At 48.3% G+C, this 23011-nt stretch overlaps 2 protein-coding genes across 2 annotated transcripts; one reads left to right on the top strand and one right to left on the bottom strand.

Annotated features, from left to right (window-relative positions):
- The first annotated feature begins 131 nt into the window (after window positions 1–131).
- Window positions 132–2639, top strand: eif3ja (eukaryotic translation initiation factor 3, subunit Ja). The gene is made up of 8 exons (XM_067234937.1): window positions 132–155; window positions 278–366; window positions 913–964; window positions 1069–1166; window positions 1250–1364; window positions 1482–1643; window positions 1755–1828; window positions 2364–2639. Exons 1-8 carry the CDS (start codon window positions 134–136, stop codon window positions 2496–2498), a joined length of 747 nt encoding a protein of 248 aa, XP_067091038.1. The 5' UTR covers window positions 132–133; the 3' UTR covers window positions 2499–2639.
- Window positions 2640–4811: 2172 nt separating this feature from the next.
- On the bottom strand, window positions 4812–19234 carry nup160 (nucleoporin 160). The gene is made up of 35 exons (XM_067235397.1): window positions 19139–19234; window positions 18343–18451; window positions 17779–17989; window positions 17307–17541; window positions 16804–16879; window positions 16357–16471; window positions 15997–16233; window positions 15752–15849; window positions 15549–15633; window positions 15363–15431; window positions 15114–15197; window positions 14393–14563; window positions 14110–14209; window positions 13740–13905; window positions 12981–13114; window positions 12725–12885; window positions 12466–12602; window positions 11299–11369; window positions 10638–10800; window positions 10284–10353; window positions 9582–9680; window positions 9331–9450; window positions 9143–9238; window positions 8795–8889; window positions 8543–8639; window positions 8152–8257; window positions 7873–8033; window positions 7518–7578; window positions 7120–7230; window positions 6838–6961; window positions 6524–6625; window positions 6268–6409; window positions 5835–5960; window positions 5490–5585; window positions 4812–5004 (listed from the first exon to the last, which is right to left on the bottom strand). The coding sequence occupies exons 1-35, from the start codon at window positions 19227–19229 to the stop codon at window positions 4921–4923; spliced, it is 4203 nt and encodes a 1400-aa protein (XP_067091498.1). The 5' UTR covers window positions 19230–19234; the 3' UTR covers window positions 4812–4920.
- Between the last annotated feature and the right edge of the window lie 3777 nt (window positions 19235–23011).

Genomic DNA, 23011 nt, shown 5'->3' with positions numbered 1-23011 from the left:
CTAGTTTTAGTTTAGAAACTAGGAATTTAAGTAAAGGTTGGTACAGTCCTCGCATTTGCACCATTCTTCTGCGGAACCAAAGTGGTGAACTACTCGGACATGAGGAATTTAGTACGTAGACGCACAGTCAAAAATGGCGGAGGAGGATTCTTGGGGTAAGTTTCTACCTGTCAGTATTTGTCGCCTGTTAATCTTATCAGTTTATGTGGGATAAACAAATCTGGTCACTACCATAAGGGTGATATTGCAGTCCGAAATTGACATTTCTGTTGATTAGATGCTGACACTTTCGAAGCAGATGAAACGACAAAGAAGGCTGCTGTATTGGACAAATGGGAAGGCGAGGACGAGGAGGAAGATGTCAAGGTAGACAACCTGCTAGCACTCGAGCTAGTAAAATATAACTCCATTGGCCAACATCTGTATGTAGCTTTAACCAGTGTTCTGTTGCTCTAGCTACAGCTAGATAGCAAATCCGTAATGTATTGCAGGAACAATTCTAGCATTGCATGTACTCGCTGTAGATTACCACTACATTTACTTACAGTTTAGTAAACTAGAGCTAGTTTGCTTAGAAACTCTAGCTACTGAGTTGAACGTGAAGTGTACAGCTACTCGTCCCTTGTCACGTTACAACAGACTAGCTAGCATTAACTCAGTTTTCTTAATGTAACTAATGCGAGGCTTGAACCAGTTTTATGCATTACTTAGCCGCACGGCTATCCCGCTGGGTTTTCCTTCTCTGATGCTGCGGTGGTTAGCTAGCTAGAAGTTGTCGGTTGTCAGTTGTTCAGTTGAGGACTTTTTTTGTGTATTTGAAAATTGAATTTAGCTTCCCCGATACTACAGTACGTTGAGGTCCAATATTCCCAGCGCAGCAGGTTCGTTAAGTTTTCTTCTTACCCGTTGCAGGACAACTGGGATGACGAAGAGGAGGAATTAAAGCCTCAACAACAGAAAACAGGTAGGCCTACTTGCTAGAGTTCAAACTATAGGTTCCCACAAGTATTGGGAAAACATACAAATATGAACTCTTATCAATTTAACAAGCATGTAAATCTGTTCAAGTTTCAGAAGCAAAAAATTCAGAAAAAAAGAAATTAAGTGACAAAATCAAAGAGAAAGAAATGGTACAAAGAAAAAAGCAAGAGGAACTGAAGAAACGGGTGAGTGGATTTATAGCTTCTAAATATATAGTATGGCTTAATTTCTGTGAAAATTATTTAGATATTATTTATTGGATTTTTAGTTACAGGAATCCCAAGAAATAACTGAACTAACACCAGAAGAGGAACTGGCTGAGAAACTCAAAGTCCAGAAACTCCAAGAGGAGGCAGACCTTGAACTTGCAAAAGATGCATTTGGTGAGTAAAATAAATTGGCTTGTGAGATAAAGTGATTAGACTCAGACTATATAGTAGTCTCAAGTTAGAGCTTGATTGTGAATGGGAGGTCAATAATGTGAACATTTCTCTCCTAAGGTGTATCAAACAGCGTAACAGGAATTGATGCCATAAGTCCCTCGTCTAAAGATGACTTTTCAGAATTTGAGAAGTTACTGAAAGACAAAATATCACCATATGAAAAATCCATACATTACTCCAACTTCCTGGATTCGTTGTTTCGAGACCTCTGTCTTTCATGTGAGTATGCCTGTAATACCGGCACTGTTACTGGGAGAGGGTGTCATGGATCCCAACTATTGTTAGATGGTTACAATTTGTGTAGTTTAATTGATCTTGTTCACTTTGCAGTGGAAGTGGAAGACTTGAAGAAAATAAGTGGCTCGCTCACGGCCTTGCTCAGTGAGAAACAGAAACAGGAAAAGGTTGGTCCTTTTCAAGAATATATTCCTTTCAGTTCTTTAACCCTTGTGTTTTCTTCGGGTCGTTCTGACCCATCAGTCATTGTGACCCACCGTCGTATTGCGACAACTTTACCGCATACAAAAACAAAGTGAAGCATTTTCTTTTAACTGTTGGGCTGTCTCAGACCCCCACATTGCAAAGGTTAAAAGAAAATTATTTTTATTTGTTTTTGTATTGGGTAAAATTGGGTAAACACAACGATGGTTCGTTATGAACCTTTGGGTCATGTGACCCAAAGGCAGCACGAGGGTTTAAACAAACGGGAGTCAGGTGGCTGAGCGGTGAGGGAATCGGGCTAGTAATCCGAAGGCTGCCAGTTCGATTCCCGGTCATGCCAACTGACGTTGTGTCCTTGGGCAAGGCACTTCACCCTACTTGCCTCGGGGGAATGTCCCTGTACTTACTGTAAGTCGCTCTGGATAAGAGCGTCTGCTAAATGACTAAATGTAAATGTCTAATAATAAATTGGGTGAATGACCATCTGTTGTTTTACAGCAACTAAAGAAAGGAAAGAATAAGAAGAAAGGAGTGGTTCCTGCAGGGGGATTCAAGGCTAAGATGAAAGACGACCTTGCAGATTATGGCGAGTTTGATGGAGGATATGCACAGGACTATGAGGACTTTATGTAACACCATTTGTCCATTCCTCACAGCTTTGCTACAATAATCCACTCAACTCATCTGAACCATCCTTGAAAACCCTTAAGTTGCATCCTATCCCTATTCAATAGTTTTAAGACCAAACAATTTGATTCATGATGTCATTGAATAGACAAACTAGTTACTGGAAGACCATTCCCTGTTTGTATTATTTTGTATTTTCTTTTTTATTACTTTGTCTGACAGCAACATCCTCACTGTTTGCACAACTCCATTGTTATAGTGTGTTCATCACAATGAGTTATTCAAATCAGTTTGTCAATATGCATCACTAACTTGTAGGTAGATATTCCAAAACATGAAACTGCATTCGTTTAATTAATGTAAACCAGCACATTTTGTCACTCAGTTGGGGTTTCAAGCCATGATATATGCACAGATTAATGGAAGAGGTTCTAAATGATATAACTGCATTGGTATTATGGATTTAACTTATGTTTACATGTAGGGTGTAATGATTCATTTGATTACACCTTGTTGAAGGGATGGGGGGGGGAAAGGACTGATAATACAAAGGTTTATAAATGTTTTAACTTTGTTGTACTTGAAAAGAACCATGCCAGGGCTCAACAACCTGATTGTTGTACTTAAAGGTATGAAGAAAAAAAAAAAAGACAGATTAAAGTTACTCAAAATGAAAACTTCAACACGTTATGTTGAAATTGATCATTTTGATGTGTTCAGATGAAACTTAATCTCTAATGCTGAAGAGATTTAGAATTTCAATTGGGCTGATGCATAGATCTGCATTTGTTGGTTGACAGTCTTGAATATGGAGCTGCACTGATGAGGAATAACCATATTTTAATGTCAAGATATAAAGCTGGCAGCTCTAGTGGCCCCTGAACCACCAATTATGGATATGTAACATTATGTAGCCGTATTAAGTTTCACTGTCGGACAGAGTTTGTAATTGCTGTAAGACCAGCCCTTATTACATGTTATCATTCTCAGTTTGAGAAGTTGTAATTGGTCTATTTGGCATAAATTTGCATGGCTTGTATCAAGTAAGGCAAGAACCAGCTCTGTATAGGATGGACCAAATTTATTATTGATGTGCTGTGTGATTACAAAACCTTTTGTGTGTTCTGGGTTGGCGATTCATTCATTGAAGACTGCGGTGTTATTTTATTATGCTCCTAATTTAATAAATGCATTGTTAAATTAGGGAAGATTTTGTTATTTAAAGTCAAATGTTTTTAATATTTGAAAATAGACATGGGTCTATGGTACCATCACAAACGCAAAGACAAATAAAATGCATGCATTTAATGAATTATTTTCTAAAGATTTTGGGGTATTTTACTGTAGCAATATTAAGGTCTGAGGTAAAAAAAAAATCTGTGATTTAGAGTTTCTTGTGGTCAAGTTTTTCTACTTTTTATATATATATATATATATATTATATATTTTGAATAATTGAACATTGATTCTCTGAGAACAGACCCCTAACTACACAACAAAGATTAGTTTGACAATTTCTGACATATGTAGGCCTATTCCGTTACATAACAGCCTCAGACTTATAAAAAGTCTTGAAGGTACTTGTCATATCCTAATCTTTCCTTTTGTTCTTGTAAAAACAGCATTTAATGTTGCTAGGCAACTTCTATTTCCTAAACCGATTGGATTTTCTGAGATGCCATTATGACAAATCAGCGAATCACTGTTGTGTTCAATCAGCCCTGCCTTCAAGGGACAATTACAAAATAATGTTGAAGCTAAGGCTCATCATATTGTTCGGCAAACAAAATCTGTGACTTATCACACGTTACAGAAGAAAATCTGACAATTTCCACTGCAAGGAAAAGTTTTAATCACATTTTACAACAAACCTGATTTGTAAATGTTCGAAGTACAAAATAACAAGTCGCAGTATCATCACAATTCATCTATAAAATAAAAAAGCACATTCAGCTTCAACACGTGACAAACAACTGCATTCAATCACACACACACTCAGTATTTACAGTATATTTAAGAACTCGATGTGAGCGACATGTAAGACAAACCCTCCCTGCCCCCCAAACAGTCAGACGTGACACAAAATGCCACCAATAACAGTCCTTTTAATTTACCAATACAAAAATAATCTTCCATTTAAATCCAAGCTGTTTCTGAAACTGACAGAGAAAGGAGGGGACATTATGACGTGGTGAAGGTGCCCCATGTTGAAGAGACCTGTGGAGGTCTGGGCCAGGCCTGCGGAGGTCTGGGCCAGGCCTGCGGAGGTCTGGGCCAGGCCTGCGGAGGTCTGGGCCAGGCCTGCGGAGGTCTGGGCCAGGCCTGCGGAGGTCTGGGCCAGGCCTGCGGAGGTCTGGGCCAGGCCTGCGGAGGTCTGGGCCAGGCCTGCGGAGGTCTGGGCCAGGTCTTTGGAGGCAGGCAGCTGCAGTTACTGGGCCTGTAAGCGCCTTCTGCTTGTCTGATCCACCAGCTTGTGGTAGTCATCTAGCTTGTCCCGCAGTCTGTTGTAGATCTAGAAGGGAGCAGAAGGCCGTAAACACAGGGTTTCTTCATGTCCTCACAACAGGCTCAGTCACATTCGGATTGCGTTGAAACGAAAAAGTATTGTAAATGACAAAATAACATGATTCTGCATGTTTGGTTTTAATTGTAAAAGGAGGGTTGCACAAATACTTAAACTGAGACTTGAGTGGTGGATGGAGGTGAGCTAGGCTGGTTAGATGCAGTGTGTGGTGGATGGAGGTGAGTTAGGCTGGTTAGATGCAGTGTGTGTGGTGGATGGAGGTGAGTTAGGCTGGTTAGATGCAGTGTGTGTGGTGGATGGAGGTGAGCTAGGCTGGTTAGATGCAGTGTGTGGTGGATGGAGGTGAGTTAGGCTGGTTAGATGCAGTGTGTGTGGTGGATGGAGGTGAGCTAGGCTGGTTAGATGCAGTGTGTGGTGGATGAAGGTGAGTTAGGCTGGTTAGATGCAGTGTGTGGTGGCTGGAGGTGACTTACGTTGGCATTAGTTTGGGTCTCGTTGAGCGACTGGAGGAGCTGGTCGATGGAGGTGTACGGGAGCCAGACAAGAGGCGCTGTGGCTGACAGAGGTCTCTGGCAAAACACAACACAGACATTTTATTTACTTACCAGGCACACTGCAAAATAGATACATGTCAGCTACCGGGCACTGTGTGTGCACTTATCTATAAAAAGAGCCTGTTAAATGAATACATTCAAAGACTAAAGTTGAACAATCCCTCTTCTGTCAATTGTCTCTTTGAGAAGCACCATGTTAACTACACCAAATTCTCTCGTGCGTTGCAGAGGGGGAATTCAAACCCGTCAGTCCCAATCCTGTACCTCTATTCCAAAGTACTGGTGTCCCTTCCCCAGGAGAGCATCCACATACTCCAGCACCAGCTCTGCGGCCGCATCAAGGAGGTCAAAGTTCAGGTAGAGACGCAACAACGCCGCTGGGTCCACACCCTGGGGGAGGGGAACAGGAACTGGGTGATGCACGGCACCGTTTTGTGACCCACAAACACAGGCCCTTTCATACCACCTTGCACTAGTACACCTTCTGTTCATCATCCTAGTGTACGTTCTAGTGAGCTCTAATACAGAGCTATACTTTTAACTCTTGGCCACTTTTGACAACATTTGTTGTAGAAGTTCATGAATAAAAAAAAAAATGTAGGTGACATGCTGGTACTTTACCAAATGTACCAACAAGTTATAGTTATTATTGGGTAATTGTGACTGCTTCAACAATCAATTCTAACTCGACACTCACCTTATAAGCGTTGACCAGCCAATCAGGCAGAGGCACGCCATGTGACAGCAGTTTGTTGATGACGCAGTGGTGGTGCAAGGCATTCTGGGTAGGGAACCTCTCCAAGTAGGAGGCCAGAAGCCGCCAGGCCTCATCTGTGGCACTGAGGACAGGAGGGACACACAGCCTTGTATGAGACGAGAACTACAACCAGATATCAGATTTTTAAATCCAGGGATTCATTTCCAACACCCAACTTGCAGAATGCAGAACCAACCTTGACTCTTTGGTGGTGATGACGGTGGACAGCTGGTTGGCTGCCAGCCAGTTCCACGCCTCGTTCTGACTGTCGTCTCCTCCGTACTGCAGCTTGATGCACCTGTGGAAGTTTGGGAGGTTTGTGAACCCGTGGTTCAAACTGAGGATGCAGGTTCACATCCCCTCCCTGTACACTGCTTTCGATGAAAGCGTCTCATGTTAGATGAATCACAATCACGTGACCCTCCAACACCTCTGGTCAGCTGACTAACAAGGCACCCCACAGGGACCAGTAAACATCTCCCTGCCTGTCAGGTGAGTCATGTGACTTACTTGAAGGCCAGCCCCTCAAAGACTGAAGTGAGGGGGAGTTTGAAGGTCTGGCAGAGAGACAGAGCGCAGTCAAACAGTCCTGTTTGGACCAGCAGGGACACCATCTCCACTGCAGAAGCACAGCCTGAGGGACACACAGACAGACCACGTTGGTTTACACAAACTAGAAGGTTTAGGAATGAGTCATGATGATGGTATCGTAGCTGGTTAGAAGTGACTGTGTGAAGGTGTGTTCAGTCCGACGGTTCGTGGTGGTGATACTCTGCAGCCCGGTGGAGGTACCTGCGATGGCTGTGGAGGGGGAGTCCTGCTCTGCCAGGGTGAGGCGACTGCGAGCCAGGATGTACTCTCTCTCCAGATCCTTCAGCTCCAGGATGTCGATTTGCCGACTCACTGTAAACACAAAGACACAGAGTATCTCATTAGTTTCCTCCTTTGCTATTCAGACTGAACAGCAATACATGTATGATACAGTGTTGTATTAGGGCCATTGAGAAACATTGACACGTTATGTTAAACGTGACGCTGCTAAACCATGTGGCCATCGAGAGAAACCTTATGAAAAAGTTATGGTATTATAAAACAATGTTATTGGAGCACAGTTATGTTAATACAAACTGTCATTGCAGTGTTGCCATGGGGCTGTGAAGGCCTACTCTACGGTGTCACATCAGACAAACCTGGACCGGTAGCAAACTCGCCATCGTAGTTCCTCTTAGGGGAAGCTCCAGGGCGCTCATACTGCAGAAGGAGAGCCACAGTCACAGTGGTGTTCAAGAAGAGGACACGGGTACAGGGGTGTGTGTTTGATTCAGTGGAGAAGTGTACAGTGGTGTGTGTGTGTGTGTGTTTGAGAGCAAAAATATCAGGCAACTGAGAGACAACGTTCAGGTATGTGTGTTTGTGTTGCGATTTAAGAGAAAGAGAAGTACTGTTGTACGAGAACATTTCAGCAGGTGTGCGTGGATGTCAGCTGTGTGTGTGTGTGTGTGTGTGTGTGTGTGTGAGAGAGATAGAGCACCCGCCCCTCCTCACCACGGCCCCGGAGGTGGGCTGGACGATCCAGGCGTATGCAGGTTTCATGAGCCGCAGACAGTTGAGGGCGGCCAGGTAGCAGTTGACCTGCTTCTGCAGACCCTGCCTGGTCCTCACCTCCCTGCCAAGACGCATCCCGTACTCAAACATGACCGTGCCCGCTGTACCACACACACACCACACACACACACACACACCATTGTTCAAATCCTCCCGTACGTCGCTTTGGATGAAGCCTCAATTAATACAAGGTCATTATTATTGTGATGGAGAGCCTACCTTTCCTGAAGTTGTGTCTGTTGGTGTGGAAGGCGTAGAGAAGCTCGTAGTAGTTATGGGTCATGAGGTCCACAGCCCTGGCTCTGGACTCGATGATGCTGACCACCTGGAGAGACAACGCAGTCAAACAACACCAGGACATCGAGCCAACTAGCCTGGGGCTAAACATACAGTTGTTCTTCTAGTGACAAAGGTACTTTACGAGGTAAAGTCAAGGGCCGGGTTTACCAGGCATGGTGCAACATTAATATCATCTCAGCTAGCAGGCACAGTGTACAGTAATATCATCTCAGCTAGCAAGCACAGTGCAACAGTAATATCATCTCAGCTAGCAGGCACTGTGTACAGTAATAACGGTAGTCCACACCAGGGAGGAGGAAACAGGGCATACCTCGTCATGCAGGTTGATGTAGGAGAAGCGGACCAGGTCCTGGAGCTGGGAGCGCTCACACAGAACCACCACCAGCTGGCGCAGACAGTCCAACTGCCTGGAGAGGAAGAGGAGGAACGGAAACATACTTTAAAAGGCAGAGTAGGTACGTTTGGGAAACTAACAAGTGAAACTAGCTATTTTGGCTTGAGTTTGAATGTTTATGTGTGTGTGGTGAGTGTGTATGTGAGTGTGTGTAGTGAGTGTGTGTACCTGCTCGAGTCTGGGTTCTGGACCAGAGCCTCGTAGGCCTCACTGTTGTGGCCCAGGTCCAGGTGGTGTTTGAAGATACGCGTCCACAGAGCCGCCTGGACACACAGGGAGAGGAGATCATTACTGAGATCATCATTAAAGTCAAGTAATGTCACAGAGGGTTTCACAGATCAGCACCTGTAACCAAACTAAACCCTTCCAGAGGTGATGGAGTGAGGTTCGTACCAAGCTAAACCCTCCCAGAGGTGATGGAGTGAGGTTCGTACCAAGCTAAACCCTCCCAGAGGTGATGGAGTGAGGTTCGTACCAAGCTAAACCCTCCCAGAGGTGATGGAGTGAGGTTCGTACCTGACTCCTCAGGTCAGTGGTGGAGACGGTGATGGCCAGGCTGGCTAGCTGGATCACCAGCTCTGGCAGTCCCACATCCTCCAGCAAGCGCAGCACCTACACAGTCACACACCAGGGATGAACACAAACTGTACACACTGAGATACCTTCTCACACACACACACACAGTGATATTTTCACACACACACCTTGTTGTAGTACTGCAGGAGGGGAGATGAGGCAGCCTCCTCCTCGTCAGCTCCTGCCACCCGCATGAGGAACTCCTCCTTCTCCACCTCCGGCGACGCCTTCTTGAAGCACTCCAGAGCCTGAGGACAGGAGACACATTACCCACCATGCAACACTCCCCACTGACAGCACTGTGGGAAATTCTGAAGCCCTGAAACGTGTGAATCTTTGGCCGATGGTACAATATATGTTGATAGTGACACACACGCACCTTCTGCCCCTCTCCGTTGGCCAGGTAACACTGGCCTAGCATAAAGCTGCAGGAGCCCATGTTGACTTGACACCAGGGCTGGATGAGTCTGATGTACTCCTGCGAGGGAGGAGCGAGAGACAGAGACACCTTCACATCAAAAACCTGTTAAACAGTAGCACAGCTGGGATTACTCACCTGTAGCTGTGTGTACTGACAGTAGGAACCCTCACCTGTAGCTGTGTGTACTGACAGTAGGAACCCTCACCTGTAGCTGTGTGTACTGACAGTAGGAACCCTCACCTGTAGCTGTGTGTACTGACAGTAGGAACCCTCACCTGTAGCTGTGTGTACTGACAGTAGGAACCCTCACCTGTAGCTGTGTGTACTGACAGTAGGAACCCTCACCTGTAGCTGTGTGTACTGACAGTAGGAACGCTCACCTGTAGCTGTGTGTACTGACAGTAGGAACGCGCACCTGTAGCTGTGTGTACTGACAGTAGGAACCCTCACCTGTAGCTGTGTGTACTGACAGTAGGAACGCTCACCTGTAGCTGTGTGTACTGAAAGTAGGAACCCTCACCTGTAGCTGTGTGTACTGACAGTAGGAACGCTCACCTGTAGCTGTGTGTACTGACAGTAGGAACCCTCACCTGTAGCTGTGTGTACTGACAGTAGGAACCCTCACCTGTAGCTGTGTGTACTGACAGTAGGAACCCTCACCTGTAGCTGTGTGTACTGACAGTTGGCCATTAGACATTCAGGGAACTGGAAGCCTGGGTTGCTTGGCCAGCTAGCGATACAATGTTAAGGTAAGTGTCCTTTTATACCAAGTTTCAACCCTGAGTGGTTTTGTACAAGCTCGAGTATGAGTGGACGTTAATTAGTAAATAGTCATCAACGTGTAAAACATAGGATTTAGAGCTAACCTAGAGTTTATAGAGGTCAAATCTGACATGGCTTTGCCAATGACATTAGCTTCAGAGCTAGCCCAGCATTAGTTTCTTGACATTTGCCGCTTACAAGCTAGCTTAGCATATGCTAACCCAGCTCTTTGTGCATGTCTATGGAGGATACAGCTGTTGCGCTAGCAGCTGGACCACGCTGGAGACCATGTGGGGCCAGTGGAGCATGGCCAGGCCTGCAGTGGGACCTTGCTGCTGGGAGAACAGCTGGGAGATGATGGACTTCCTCGCTACGCCCTGGTAGAACAACTCCACCACCGTCTGGGGACTCAACACTGGGGGGAGACAGAGACACAGGCAGGGGGAGAGAGAGAGAGATAGGGAGAGACAGACACACAGGCAGGGGGAGAGAGACAGACAGACACACAGGCAGGGGGAGAGAGATAGGGAGAGAGAGAGACAGACACACAGGCAGGGGGAGAGAGACAGGCAGGGGGAGAGAGAGAGATAGGGAGAGAGACAGACACACAGGCAGGGGAGAGAGACACACAGGCAGGGGGAGAGAGAGAGATAGGGAGAGAGAGACAGGCAGGGGAGAGAGAGAGAGACAGGCAGGGGAGAGAGAGAGACACAGGCAGGGGAGAGAGAGAGAGGGACAGGGAGAGAGAAAGAATGATGGGGAGACAAGCACAGACAGGGAGATGTAAGACATATGGACACACTGATGCTTCGAACTACAATCAGATCCTAACCAGGATCACCTACAGCTATGAACTCAGGGGAAACCAAACAGCATGTGTATGTTGCTGTCGAGCATAGTAACAAACACACACCTGATCTGTTGGTGGCCAGGGAAAGGGAATCTGACATCTCAAGCACAGAGAGGTGCTGCAGGTTAGCATCTCTGAAACACAAAAACCCCACCCATTACAACCACAATCCACACATTTAGAAATGGGAGTCATTATAAAAACACAGCAGGAACGTAGAGTAATGGGGGGGGGGGGGGATGATCTATTCTACCAACGATCTATATCAGCCTCTCAGTCCTGCATGTTCTTCCACCACGCCTGATTCAGATGCAGTGTTTTCCACAGAGTGTGAAAATATTTGTGGCAGTAGTCAGGGGCGGAGCCTGACGTTGTAATAAATGTTGGGCTCAGCCCAAACCTATGGAAGCAAATCAGTGAATGTTGGCGGGCCGCCACAAATAAATCAATGTGTGGGAAACACTGAGGACCGTGTTGTCATCAAGCTCAGCAGAGGACCAGGATTGAGAAAGCATGATGTACAGAGGAGCCAGTCTGGAGGGGCTTATCTATTCTACCCATGCTGTATGTAACAGGGGGTCATATATGCTGTATGTAACAGGGGGTCATATATGCTGTATGTAACAGGGGGTCATATATGCTGTATGTAACAGGGGGTCATATATGCTGTATGTAACAGGGGGTCATATATGCTGTAGGTAACAGGGGGTCATATATGCTGTAGGTAACAGGGGGTCATATATGCTGTAGGTAACAGGGGGTCATATATGCTGTAGGTAACAGGGGGTCATATATGCTGTAGGTAACAGGGGGTCATATATGCTGTAGGTAACAGGGGGTGATATATGCTGTAGGTAACAGGGGGTCATATATGCTGTAGGTAACAGGGGTCATATATGCTGTAGGTAACAGGGGGTCATATATGCTGTAGGTAACAGGGGTCATATATGCTGTAGGTAACAGGGGGTCATATATGCTGTAGGTAACAGGGGGTCATATATGCTGTAGGTAACAGGGGGTCATATATGCTGTAGGTAACAGGGGGTCATATATGCTGTAGGTAACAGGGGTCATATATGCTGTAGGTAACAGGGGGTGATATATGCTGTAGGTAACAGGGGTCATATATGCTGTAGGTAACAGGGGGTCATATATGCTGTAGGTAACAGGGGGTCATATATGCTGTAGGTAACAGGGGTCATATATGCTGTAGGTAACAGGCGGTCGTACATGATGTCCAGGGGCAGGGCGCAGGCCAGGCTCTGGCAGGTGTGCTGGAGGAGCAGGTAGGAGGACAGCAGGTGGGAGGTCCTGGGGATCAGATCCTGCTGCAACTGGAGCAGCTGGGCTCCTCCAGCCAGGAACACCTGAGACACACACACACACACACACACACACACAGACAGACAGAGACACCCAGACGTGTTTAAATGAGTGACAAATAGAAAGGTAAATGTGGGTAAGAGTCAGCGTGCGTGCGTGCGCTCACGTTGTCGTCCAGGCGCAGGTAGAGGTGCTGCAGCAGCAGCAGGTCCCTGCAGCACAGCGCTCTGGTCATGGCTGTCTGGCTCAGCGCCTGGCACACCACTGACACCGTCACACTGCTGCCGTACAGCTGGGACAGGCTGATGCGCACGTTCAGAGACTGGCCTGAGGGGACACACACACACACACACACCATCTACATCACTCTTCCAACACACAAACATTTAGGAACTGGTGGTTGAACTTGGTTGACCTCTGACCTGCGGTGAGCGGTGGGTCGGGGTTGGCCTCAGGGTCAGTCTCCAGGTCCAGCTCTCTCAGCAGGAGGCCCATGGCCGCCAGGGGGCTCCTGATGTCCTGCAGCTTCGACTGGATGTTCTCCACCACGTCCTCACTGCAGGACCACGACAAGCACGACCAATAAGATGCTAACTCTCTTGATCTGCAGTCAAACTCTCTACCACGTACCATGTCGTTGTTGGATTGTCATATAGTTAAAATGACGTATTGTAGTTGAGATTGTTATTCTTGCACTGGTCCTGGTACAATACAGACTGGTCCTCGACTCTGACTACCAGAAAGCCGTCAGAACTCTGCACTTCTGATCCTTCATTTCCCGTTGTATCTGAACTTACTAAATGCACTTGTAAATTGCTTTGGATAAACGTGTCTGAATACAAGTACAAATGTAATGTACTGCAGTGTCAGAGGGCTGTGCTGTGGGGGTACTGCAGTGTCAGAGGGCTGTGCTGTGGGGGTACTGCAGTGTCAGAGAGCTGTGCTGTGTTATGGGAGTACTGCAGTGTCAGAGGGCTGTGCTGTGTTATGGGGGTACTGCAGTGTCAGAGGGCTGTGCTGTGTTATGGGAGTACTGCAGTGTCAGAGGGCTGTGCTGTGTTATGGGGGTACTGCAGTGTCAGAGGGCTGTGCTGTGCTGTGGGGGTACTGCAGTGTCAGAGGGCTGTGCTGTGGGGGTACTGCAGTGTCAGAGGGCTGTGCTGTGTTATGGGGGTACTGACTTGTCGTGGTCCAGCAGGTGGTCGAGCACCTGCTCTGCTGTGTTCTCCGGGGCTTCCAGCTGATCCAGGGCCCGCTCCATCTCGTAGGCCACGTCCCCTGGTACGGCCTCGCTCACCAGCCTCAGACACTGCACCAGCTGGAGAACATCCCGCGCCAGCTCCGGGTCTGGGTTAGGAGGAGGGCAGACAGGAAGAGGGGGAAACTGGGATGAATGGAGGAGCCTCAAGGAGCCAAAATGGCTGACATGGGGATGAACATGAGCGACTCCAAATGTAGCCAATTAGAACCATAGACGTCAAAGGTCCACAAATCCAAACAAGCCCAGTAGGAGGAGAGCCCCTGGGACCAGAATGAGGGGGAGGGCTTCACCTTCCGTGAGGGGGGTCTCCACCTCCGAGGAGAGGTACTCGTCGCAGTAGAGGTACAGGTGGTCCACAGCAAAGCAGGGAAGCAGGAACGACACCAAGCCCTGGACACGCACAACCCAGTCTTGCATCAGGTCAAGGTGAGCGTGTGTGTGTACAGTCTTCAGCAGGCAGACCATGCTGGTGTGTGTGTGTGCGTGTACCTTCTTCAGCAGGCAGACCATGCTGGTGTGTGTGTGTGTGTACCGTCTTCAGCAGGCAGACCATGCTGGTGTGTGTGTGTGTACCTTCTTGAGCAGGCAGACCATGCTGGTGTGTGTGTTGACCATCAGGCCCAGGGGAGTAGACAGAGCCTCCTGGTACTGCAGACAGCAGGCGTAGAACTTGGACCAGAACTCCACCTGCAGCAGCCTGTACTCCTCCTGGGAGAACTCAAACTCTGTCACGCTGCTTTGCAGCTGAGGGGCAGGGAAGAAGGGAGAGTTTTAAAAAAACTATTGTTTCGGCGAGGCAAATATCAGGAAAAATAAGAAGGGAAACTAGGAGGGACTCAGGGGTGAAGAAGGGATAGATGAGAAAGAGGGAGAGACACGGAGAGAGGGGGAGACAGAGAGAGGGGGAGACAGAGAGAGGGGGAGACAGAGAGAGGGGGAGACAGAGGGGGAGAGACACGGAGAGAGGGGGAGAGACACGGAGAGAGGGGAGTAGACACGGAGAGAGGTGGAGAGACACAGAGAGAGGGGGAGACAGAGGGGGAGAGACACAGAGAGAGGGGGAGACAGAGAGAGGGGGAGACAGAGGGGGAGAGAGAGGGGGAGAGACACGGAGAGAGGGGGAGAGACACAGAGAGAGGGGGAGAGACACGGAGAGAGGGGGAGAGACACGGAGAGAGGGGGAGAGACACAGAGAGAGGGGGAGAGACACAGAGAGAGGGGGAGACAGAGAGAGGGGGGAGACACAGAGAGAGGGGGAGACAGACAGAGTTACAGAGAGAGTCCGGGCTGTTACCTCGTCCTCCACGGCGATGGTGACCTCCTTCTTCAGCGCATCCCAAGACAGATCCACGGTTCTCTCGGAGGTTCGTTTGTAGATCTGACAGAAGACAAGAACCCTCTTTAGAACCTGTGCATGAGAACCCTAACACCACGTTAGCAGAACAGTGTCGCTGACCTCTCTGCCTTTCATTCAGCCCCCCGCTGATCCTCGATGCTGTACGGTGATATGACGCCATTTTGACCCCAATTACAAATGTCTCACCTGGAGGGCTTTGACGATAGCCGAGGCAGTGAATCTCAGAGGAGAGAACAGGACGTCCAGGTAGGTCTCCTGCAGACACCACAACCACACCATCAATCACCTCTTCTACTTTACATTCTATTACTGTAGGTTTAACCGAAGTGTTAAAGTGTTGTTGCTAGGTTGTTGCTAGGTAAATATTCTTACTCTGGGATCCTGGTCCACTCCTATGCTGACCTCGTCTTCAGGCAGAGGCTGAACAAACACCTGGTTCCACTGACTCCTTTCTGAGCTAGAACACACACATATACACACAGGAGTGGACACACACACACGCACACACACGCGTCAGTCACCGAACACCAGCGCCCTCCTCTCTCTTGGCCTGGAGGCTTGGTGGTCCTACTCACTGCTCGTAGCTGATGAGCTTCACCACGGTCTGGTTGGAGTCGTCCAGCCACAGAGCCCAGATGTCTGAGGGGGTGAGCATGAAGTCCACCAGGGTCTCCTGAGGGGAGGAGAAACATTGAGATCACACACACGCACAATTCAAACTACAACCCCCCCCCCCACACACACACACACACACACACACACACACACACGACCCCCGCTCACCCTTCCCTGACCTGCGTCACACCACCCCCACACACACCTGCGTGTCGAACAGCGTGGAGATGTGGTCGAGGCCGTAGCGGTTGTTGTACCCGGCAGCCAGCTGCAGCACGGTGAACTGGCTGTGGCTGGGCGCCGCCAGGTACACGGCCAGGCACAGCCCCGTGGCCGGGGAGAAGGACAGACGCAGACGGTGACTCTGGCCCGCCAGCCGGTGCACATCCGTACCAGCAGGGACGTACTCCAGCATGTCTGCCTCCATCAGACACGTCTGGTCCTGGAGGAGGGGGACACAGAGTCGGAGAGAGTTTGATGTGAGGGAGATAAGTTATAAATATGACTCGACTGAGTGTGGTTGTGACCCCAGTGCACCCTGTCCTCAGCGCTGCAGCAGGCTCACCCTGTAGGACCACATGCGCAGCTTGTTGTCGTGACAGAGCGCGAAGACGAAGGTGTCGTCCTCAAACTCCCTGGCAGCCAGACAGAGGGCCAGGTCACCTGGGCTCTGGTCCCCTCTGGAGAACACACACACACCATGAACACACACACACACCATGAACACACACACGGTGAAACAAATGGTGGTCACACAGCACCACCAAACCCCCCTCGCTAGCTAATGTAGCTGTTGAAACACAATCAAGTGGTCTGAAATGTGACTTCAGGAAGTGCTTCAGGGACAGAGGAAGAGCTAAAGGAAGAGAGGAGGTGTTGGGATGGGTATAGGTCAACAGTCGAGCATTTGACTGCAGGAGGTCATAAGGTTGAACCCCATGCATAGCTTTGTATAAAAACTGAAAAAAATACATTATTGTGCCGTTATTCTTGTTCATGATTGACCTCTGACCTGATGGCGGAGGGCATCCAGCCAGCTAGCCTCTGCATGACAGAGTTTCTCTTCAACTCCAGGACCGACACAGTACCTGAGGAGCACATGGACAAACGGTTACTACACAACCACGACACGAGCAACGACATTCAGTTACTACACAACCCTGGCATGAGTAACAACATACAGTTTCCTACGCTAAGAAACTGTCAACAAAGACTGTACCCTCACCATTTCTTGCAATATATGTCAATAAACCTGCAACTTGTCCCCTTAATGTACTCCAAATTACATTTACATTTAGCAGATGCTCTTATCCAGAGAGACTTACAGTAAGTACAGGGACATTCCCCCCAAGGCAAGTAGGGTGAAGTGCCTTGCCCAAGGACACAACGTCATTTTTTGCACAGCCGGGAATCGACCCGACAACCTTCTGATTAATAGCCCGATTCCCTAACCGCTCAGCCATCTGACCCTGATATATTACTGCGCTGGTTCGCGGTCAGGGCCTGGCCTCCTACCCTGGGTGTCAGACGGCGGCAGGGTGACAATCATGATGCCCCCGGTGGGCATGGCCAGGGCGTAGTGTGCCTCCCCCTGTTGGCCAAGCCAGGAGGCGGAGGTGCTGGGGGTGGCAGCGTGCCCCGCCCCGCCCCCCGCCACACTGCTGGGGATGACGGCGCTGTGGGCGGGGTCCTGCAGACTCAGCTTGCCCATGTCGGTGAATATGGACTGCATCTGCTCCGACACCAGCTCCTGGGGAGGTGATATTACCTTGTTACGCTTACATATGGTACATGAGCTTACACTGCGGTACATGAGCCTAGCATTAGCTTACACTGCGGTACATGAGCCTAGCATTAGCTTACACTGCGGTACATGAGCCTAGCATTAGCTTACACTGCGGTACATGAGCCTAGCATTAGCTTACACTGCGGTACATGAGCCTAGCATTAGCTTACACGGCGGTACATGAGCCTAGCATTAGCTTACACTGCGGTACATGCGCGTGGGGTGCAACAGCACCAAGCGGTGCACAGTCTGGTTGGTGACGATGAGGATGATGACATTGTTGACGGTCTCCTGGATGTGCACTCCTCCAGGCAGTAGGGGGCAGTGTGGAAACTTGAGGCGCACAGCGTTGTTCAGGAGGTTGGTGTCCAGGGACTGCTCCACCAGCTGCACGGAGTCTCCCGAGGTGGACCTGGAGGCGAGAGGGAGGCCGAGGTAGAGGGTGGGCAAGAGGGAGAGAGCAAGGACAAGGGTGGAGGAAGGAAAGTTGAGAGGGGGAGGGTGGGCAAGAGGGGGAGAGCAAGGACAAGGGTGGAGGAAGGAAAGTTGAGAGGGGGAGGGTGGGCAAGAGGGGGAGAGCAAGGACAAGGGTGGAGGAAGGAAAGTTGAGAGGGGGAGGGTGGAGGGATGATGAGAGGTGGAGGACAAAGTCACAATATTGTTTTTGTTACACTGTACAAAGTATTATTGTAGTTATTGTTGATGTTATTGTTGCAGAGCTATTATTACTGCATTGAGCGGTAAAATGCAAACAACGTCCCTCACCAGTGTATAAATCTGTTGCTTGTGATGGACAGGAGCTTTCCGCTGTCCTCATAGTGAAATCCGCCTGCGCTGTCTGGGTATTTAACTCCACCTGGAAGAGCATTCAGACCTGGAGGAAAAAAAAGAAGTTAATCCATGATAGACATGAAGACGAAACGTTTTATGCTATCGACAGCAAGCAGACTGAATTCGACTTCGAGGTTTGCGTCTGAGATCCTATGGGTGTCGTTCAAGTGTGGGGGAAACACTAGTTGACAGCTAGTTAGACAACTTGTTCACTGCCCAACTACTGCTAGTTGTTCTTTGCTAGCGCTGGCTAATATATCTGCTTAAGTGACTAAGTAGCACTTAAAGTACATGCTTAAGAAACTTAAACAACTAGAAAAGTGTCTATACAAACAATTAAGGAATTGTCTGACATGAAATACTGACTAGCCGCTTAATAGTGGGACTTCAGCGCGCAGTTCAGATTGGAAGCATGGACAACGTGCGAGTATTTGAAGAAATATGACAACGAGCCGGATAATGACAGTCCATAAATATCAGACAGGGTGTGAAATGTATTTGAAATATGGGCGAAAGAAACCAAAGATTACGTTACGCTACGCTAGCAAACTAGCTAAGTCATTAGCTAGCTAGTTGCGTGCACAACACACTGACCAACGAGGCCCATCTGATTCTGAAGAGCTCGCTAACATGCAGCTATGCTAGCTAGACTACCAACATGGGGAGTCAATACCTCATTCCATACACAGCGTAATTTACAAAACCGAGTGATAAATGATTATAACTTTACCGAGATTTACTGTTATTTCTCTGAATCTTGGAAGAGTTTCCCTCTCAAATCCACATATTTCTATGAAACTCCTTTCCATGACCGCCGCCATCTTCACTGCATTGACCTGTGAGTGACAGAAGAAGCGACCGCGTTCTGCTCTTTCAAAAATTTAAAGCGGTACTACCTAGCACAACATAGGCCAGTCAACCACCGCTTTTGCTTGTTCGTTTATCACATTTCAGTGAAACTATTAGCCCTTATTTTGAAATACCACCAACATGTTTTGAACAACATTCAGTTTTTAATTATGGAAAGCATCTCGTCTACCCAGTGGCGGTTCTAGACAAATTTTACTGGGGGGGGGGGGGGGGGGGGGGGGGGGCAGTGTTTAATCAGAGGGGCACATAAAAAACGGAAACAAATGATATTTAAACATTAAATACTTTAATTTGGCTTTACATTAAAATCATACAAACAGCTGTGGCTCTCCCTCTTCCAGCTCCTCAGCTCTCTCAATTCCTTGATATGTTTCTCAAACTTTTTAGTTTACTGAGGCAAAAAAGGCTGCAATGTCCCTTCTTTGTTTCATGATGACTACTAGAAGAAGAAAAACGTGTAAAAAGAAAACAAAAATTCAGTCAGCTCAGGGGGGCCACAGGGGGGGCCAGGGACATTTTTACAGGGGCACTGGCCCCTGTAGGCCCCTGTGTAGAACCGCCCCTGCGTCTACCAATAAAATGAATAAGGTCCATTGGTATTCTAAATCATCAACTGTCACATACTACACGTGTGGTCTTTCGGGGGTAATACAAGTGCAGGTGAAACAAAGTGCTAATTTAACACATAGGTTTGTGGTGTGCCTTCCTCTTATAACCGCGCTTCAGTGTCGGGCTCAACTAAGCACTTTTGGGTTATAAAATGATTAAACGAGACCCAGCGATGTTTCATGAACTGTTAACATGTTTTATTTCCACCTCCTGCCTCACACGTGATTGTGGAATAGAAGAAGTCAGAGAGGTAACCGTGTGTGTATCCCCGTCTTGCTCTTCCCTACAAGTCCCAAAGGATATGTAGCCTCTTTTCACACGACGGTCTATGAAAGGATGAGCATCATGAGAGAACTGTCTGCCCGGTGTCTTGTGCTGGTTGAGTGAGGCTCTCTAGTGGCATATTTCCACACTGCAAATAGACACACGTGAGACAGGCTCCATCTGCTGGCCACTACGGGTATCGCAGCTTCTTTGTTTCAGCTCCACCCATCCTCCCAGGCACACATGAACACGAGGGAGAGAATATCTCACCAACCCAGGGAGAGAAAGATGGAGGAAAGAAGGCTAAAAAGAGGCAGACAGGGTAAGAAGGGATGTGTAAAAGAGGAGGGCAGACAGAGGCTCAAAACCACTTTACCTGAATGACCTATTTCTCCCTGCGCTGAAATGAAAGAGGGATGAGGAGAGGAGGAGTTGATGAATAATAGATGGAGAGAAGAGGAGAGATGGATGGGGTTACTGTCATACTTACAGCAGACAAACTGTCTTCTCTCTCTTCCCCCTTTATCATCACATCCCCGACCCCCTTTCCCTTATTTTACCTCTGGAAAAAAAGCTGTCTGTTATAAATAACTTAAAAGTGCTGACGTGGTGGTGGTGGGGGGGTGTTCTGTGTTATCGTCAGAAAGGCGTCAGCGGTCCCGTGTGTGAGTGTGCGCACATGACGATGTGTGTGTGTCAGAGCGAGTGTGAGTGTGCGTGGGTGCATGCATGAGGTGTGTGTCAGAGTGTTTGTGCCGTGCAACGTCACTAGTTAGTTGTGTTATTCCCTTACCTTGTTTATCTACTCACTAACTAACCCTAGTTAACTGGTTCAAGAGCAGCGAGACGAGAGGAGACGGCAGGAGAGGTGAGGGGGGAGGAGAGGAGACGGCAGGAGAGGTGAGGGGGGAGGAGAGGAGACGGCAGGAGAGGTGAGGGGGGAGGAGATGAGACGGCAGGAGAGGTGAGGGGGGAGGAGAGGAGACGGCAGGAGAGGTGAGGGGGGAGGAGAGGAGACGGCAGGAGAGGTGAGGGGGGAGGAGATGAGGGGGGAGGAGAGGTGAGGGGGGAGGAGATGAGACTGCAGGAGAGATGAGGAGGGAGATGAGAAGAAAACTAAGGAGAGGAGAGGAAAGGAGGAGAGAAAATTAGATTTGAGATGACAGAAGAAAAAAAGGAGAGGACAGGAGAAGGGGGGAGACAAGAGAGGATCATGAGGGTTGAGTCGTTATACAGAAGTGTCATTTTAACTCACCTGTTTAACACTTTCGAGTTTATTTTCATTAATGTAGCAGACACTTCCATCCAAAGTAGCAGTTTGTGCAGGGGGTGAACGTACAAGGCTACGTCCTGTGGAGTGGAGCCAGCAGGGAGAGAAGAACCAGCACCTCTGATAGCATGGACACACTGCACTGCACTGCAGGAGGGAACTGTCATTCCTAGGGCTCACGCAGGATGTGAACAGACAATGTTGTGTGTATGAGACGTACTATTGTTAGTTAAACTCACCTTATCGACACTGGTGGTGTGAAGTGTGTTGTATTAACACACACAGCCACCCCACACGCACACATACACACATGCATCCTTTCTGAACTCTCTCTCCCTCTTTCTCTCCCTCTCTCTCTCTCTTCTCCATCCCTCCTTTTCATTGAGAAGGCGGGTGTCAGGAGACAGGCCCAGTCTACCTCCGCCCTTCTAATGATGAGTAGAATTCTAAGTTGGCATTGCCATGGCGACCCCTCCCATCTTATCCCCTCATCTCGTATCTCATCCTCTTCCCTTCCAGTCCCTTATTCTCTCCTCCTGGCAGGCACAAACAGACGGACAGACAGACAGTCAGACAGACAGGGTAGAAAGACCAGATAGAGGATTCAATAACCACAAACCAGGATCTTTCTTTTAAACACTTTCATTATTTTCTCCACATAACTCAAAACAGACCCCAAAAAGTAAAGAAATAAAAGAGAGAAAAAATAAGAAAAGAAACAAGTGAGCGTGGACATGCGGTCTCACCAGCCAGCATGGGTATCACTCCCCCTGACCCTGAACCCTGACCCCCGACCCTATAACTTCCAACCGTCTCACAGAAGCAGCCACCAATCAGGCTTGCTCTGGGAGCGAACGCTGCAGTTCATCCAGTGAAGTCAGTCCTGTGGTGTTTGCCGGTCCGTGTGCAGAGGAGAGGCGGATGAGAGGAGGCAGAGAGGAGGCAGAGAGGAGGAAGAGAGGAAGCATGTGAAAGAGGGAGTCTGGGGAGAAGTGTGGTGTTAGGGGTGGTGTGTGTGTGTTGGGAGTGGTGTGTGTGTGTTGGGGGAGGGGGTGAAAGGAGGTAGGGTGGTAGCTACACGCATGGTACAAGCCCACAACAGACATGCTAACAAAAGACTTCATGTTCCTGGACAACTCCCTCCTCAACAGGGTGAGATTTAAGTACCCCCCCCCCCCCCCCCCCCCCGCCCGGAAAAGCTGTTCTATAGAAAGCTGAAACATACCAAGCATGCACTTTCGGGTTTTTCCAGTTTTGCTCTATAAAACAAGGCAGTTGGCATGTTATCTTGCAGTAGCTATAAAAAGTTTTTTTTAATTTATTGTTCTTTGTCTCGGTAAATCACTGTTTTGAAAGCAGCAATTGTTAGTAACAGTCTCTGAAACTTGCACTAAGGTGAGCTGTAGTCTGTAGTATCATCTATACAGCAATGTCTGCTCATGTCTGGGACTGCAGAGAGAGAGAGACAGACAGTCAGACAGACAGACAGATAATGTCTGCTCATGTCTGGGACTGCAGAGAGACAGACAGACAGACAGACAGACAGAGAAGAAGGGCATGGATAGACAGAAAAAGGAGACAGAGAGAGAG

Source organism: Osmerus mordax, chromosome 4, assembly GCF_038355195.1.
Source record: "Osmerus mordax isolate fOsmMor3 chromosome 4, fOsmMor3.pri, whole genome shotgun sequence".
Lineage (NCBI taxonomy): Eukaryota > Metazoa > Chordata > Actinopteri > Osmeriformes > Osmeridae > Osmerus > Osmerus mordax.
The sequence above is the reverse complement of the archived record's forward strand: the minus strand, read 5'-3'. Positions and strand labels throughout refer to the sequence as shown.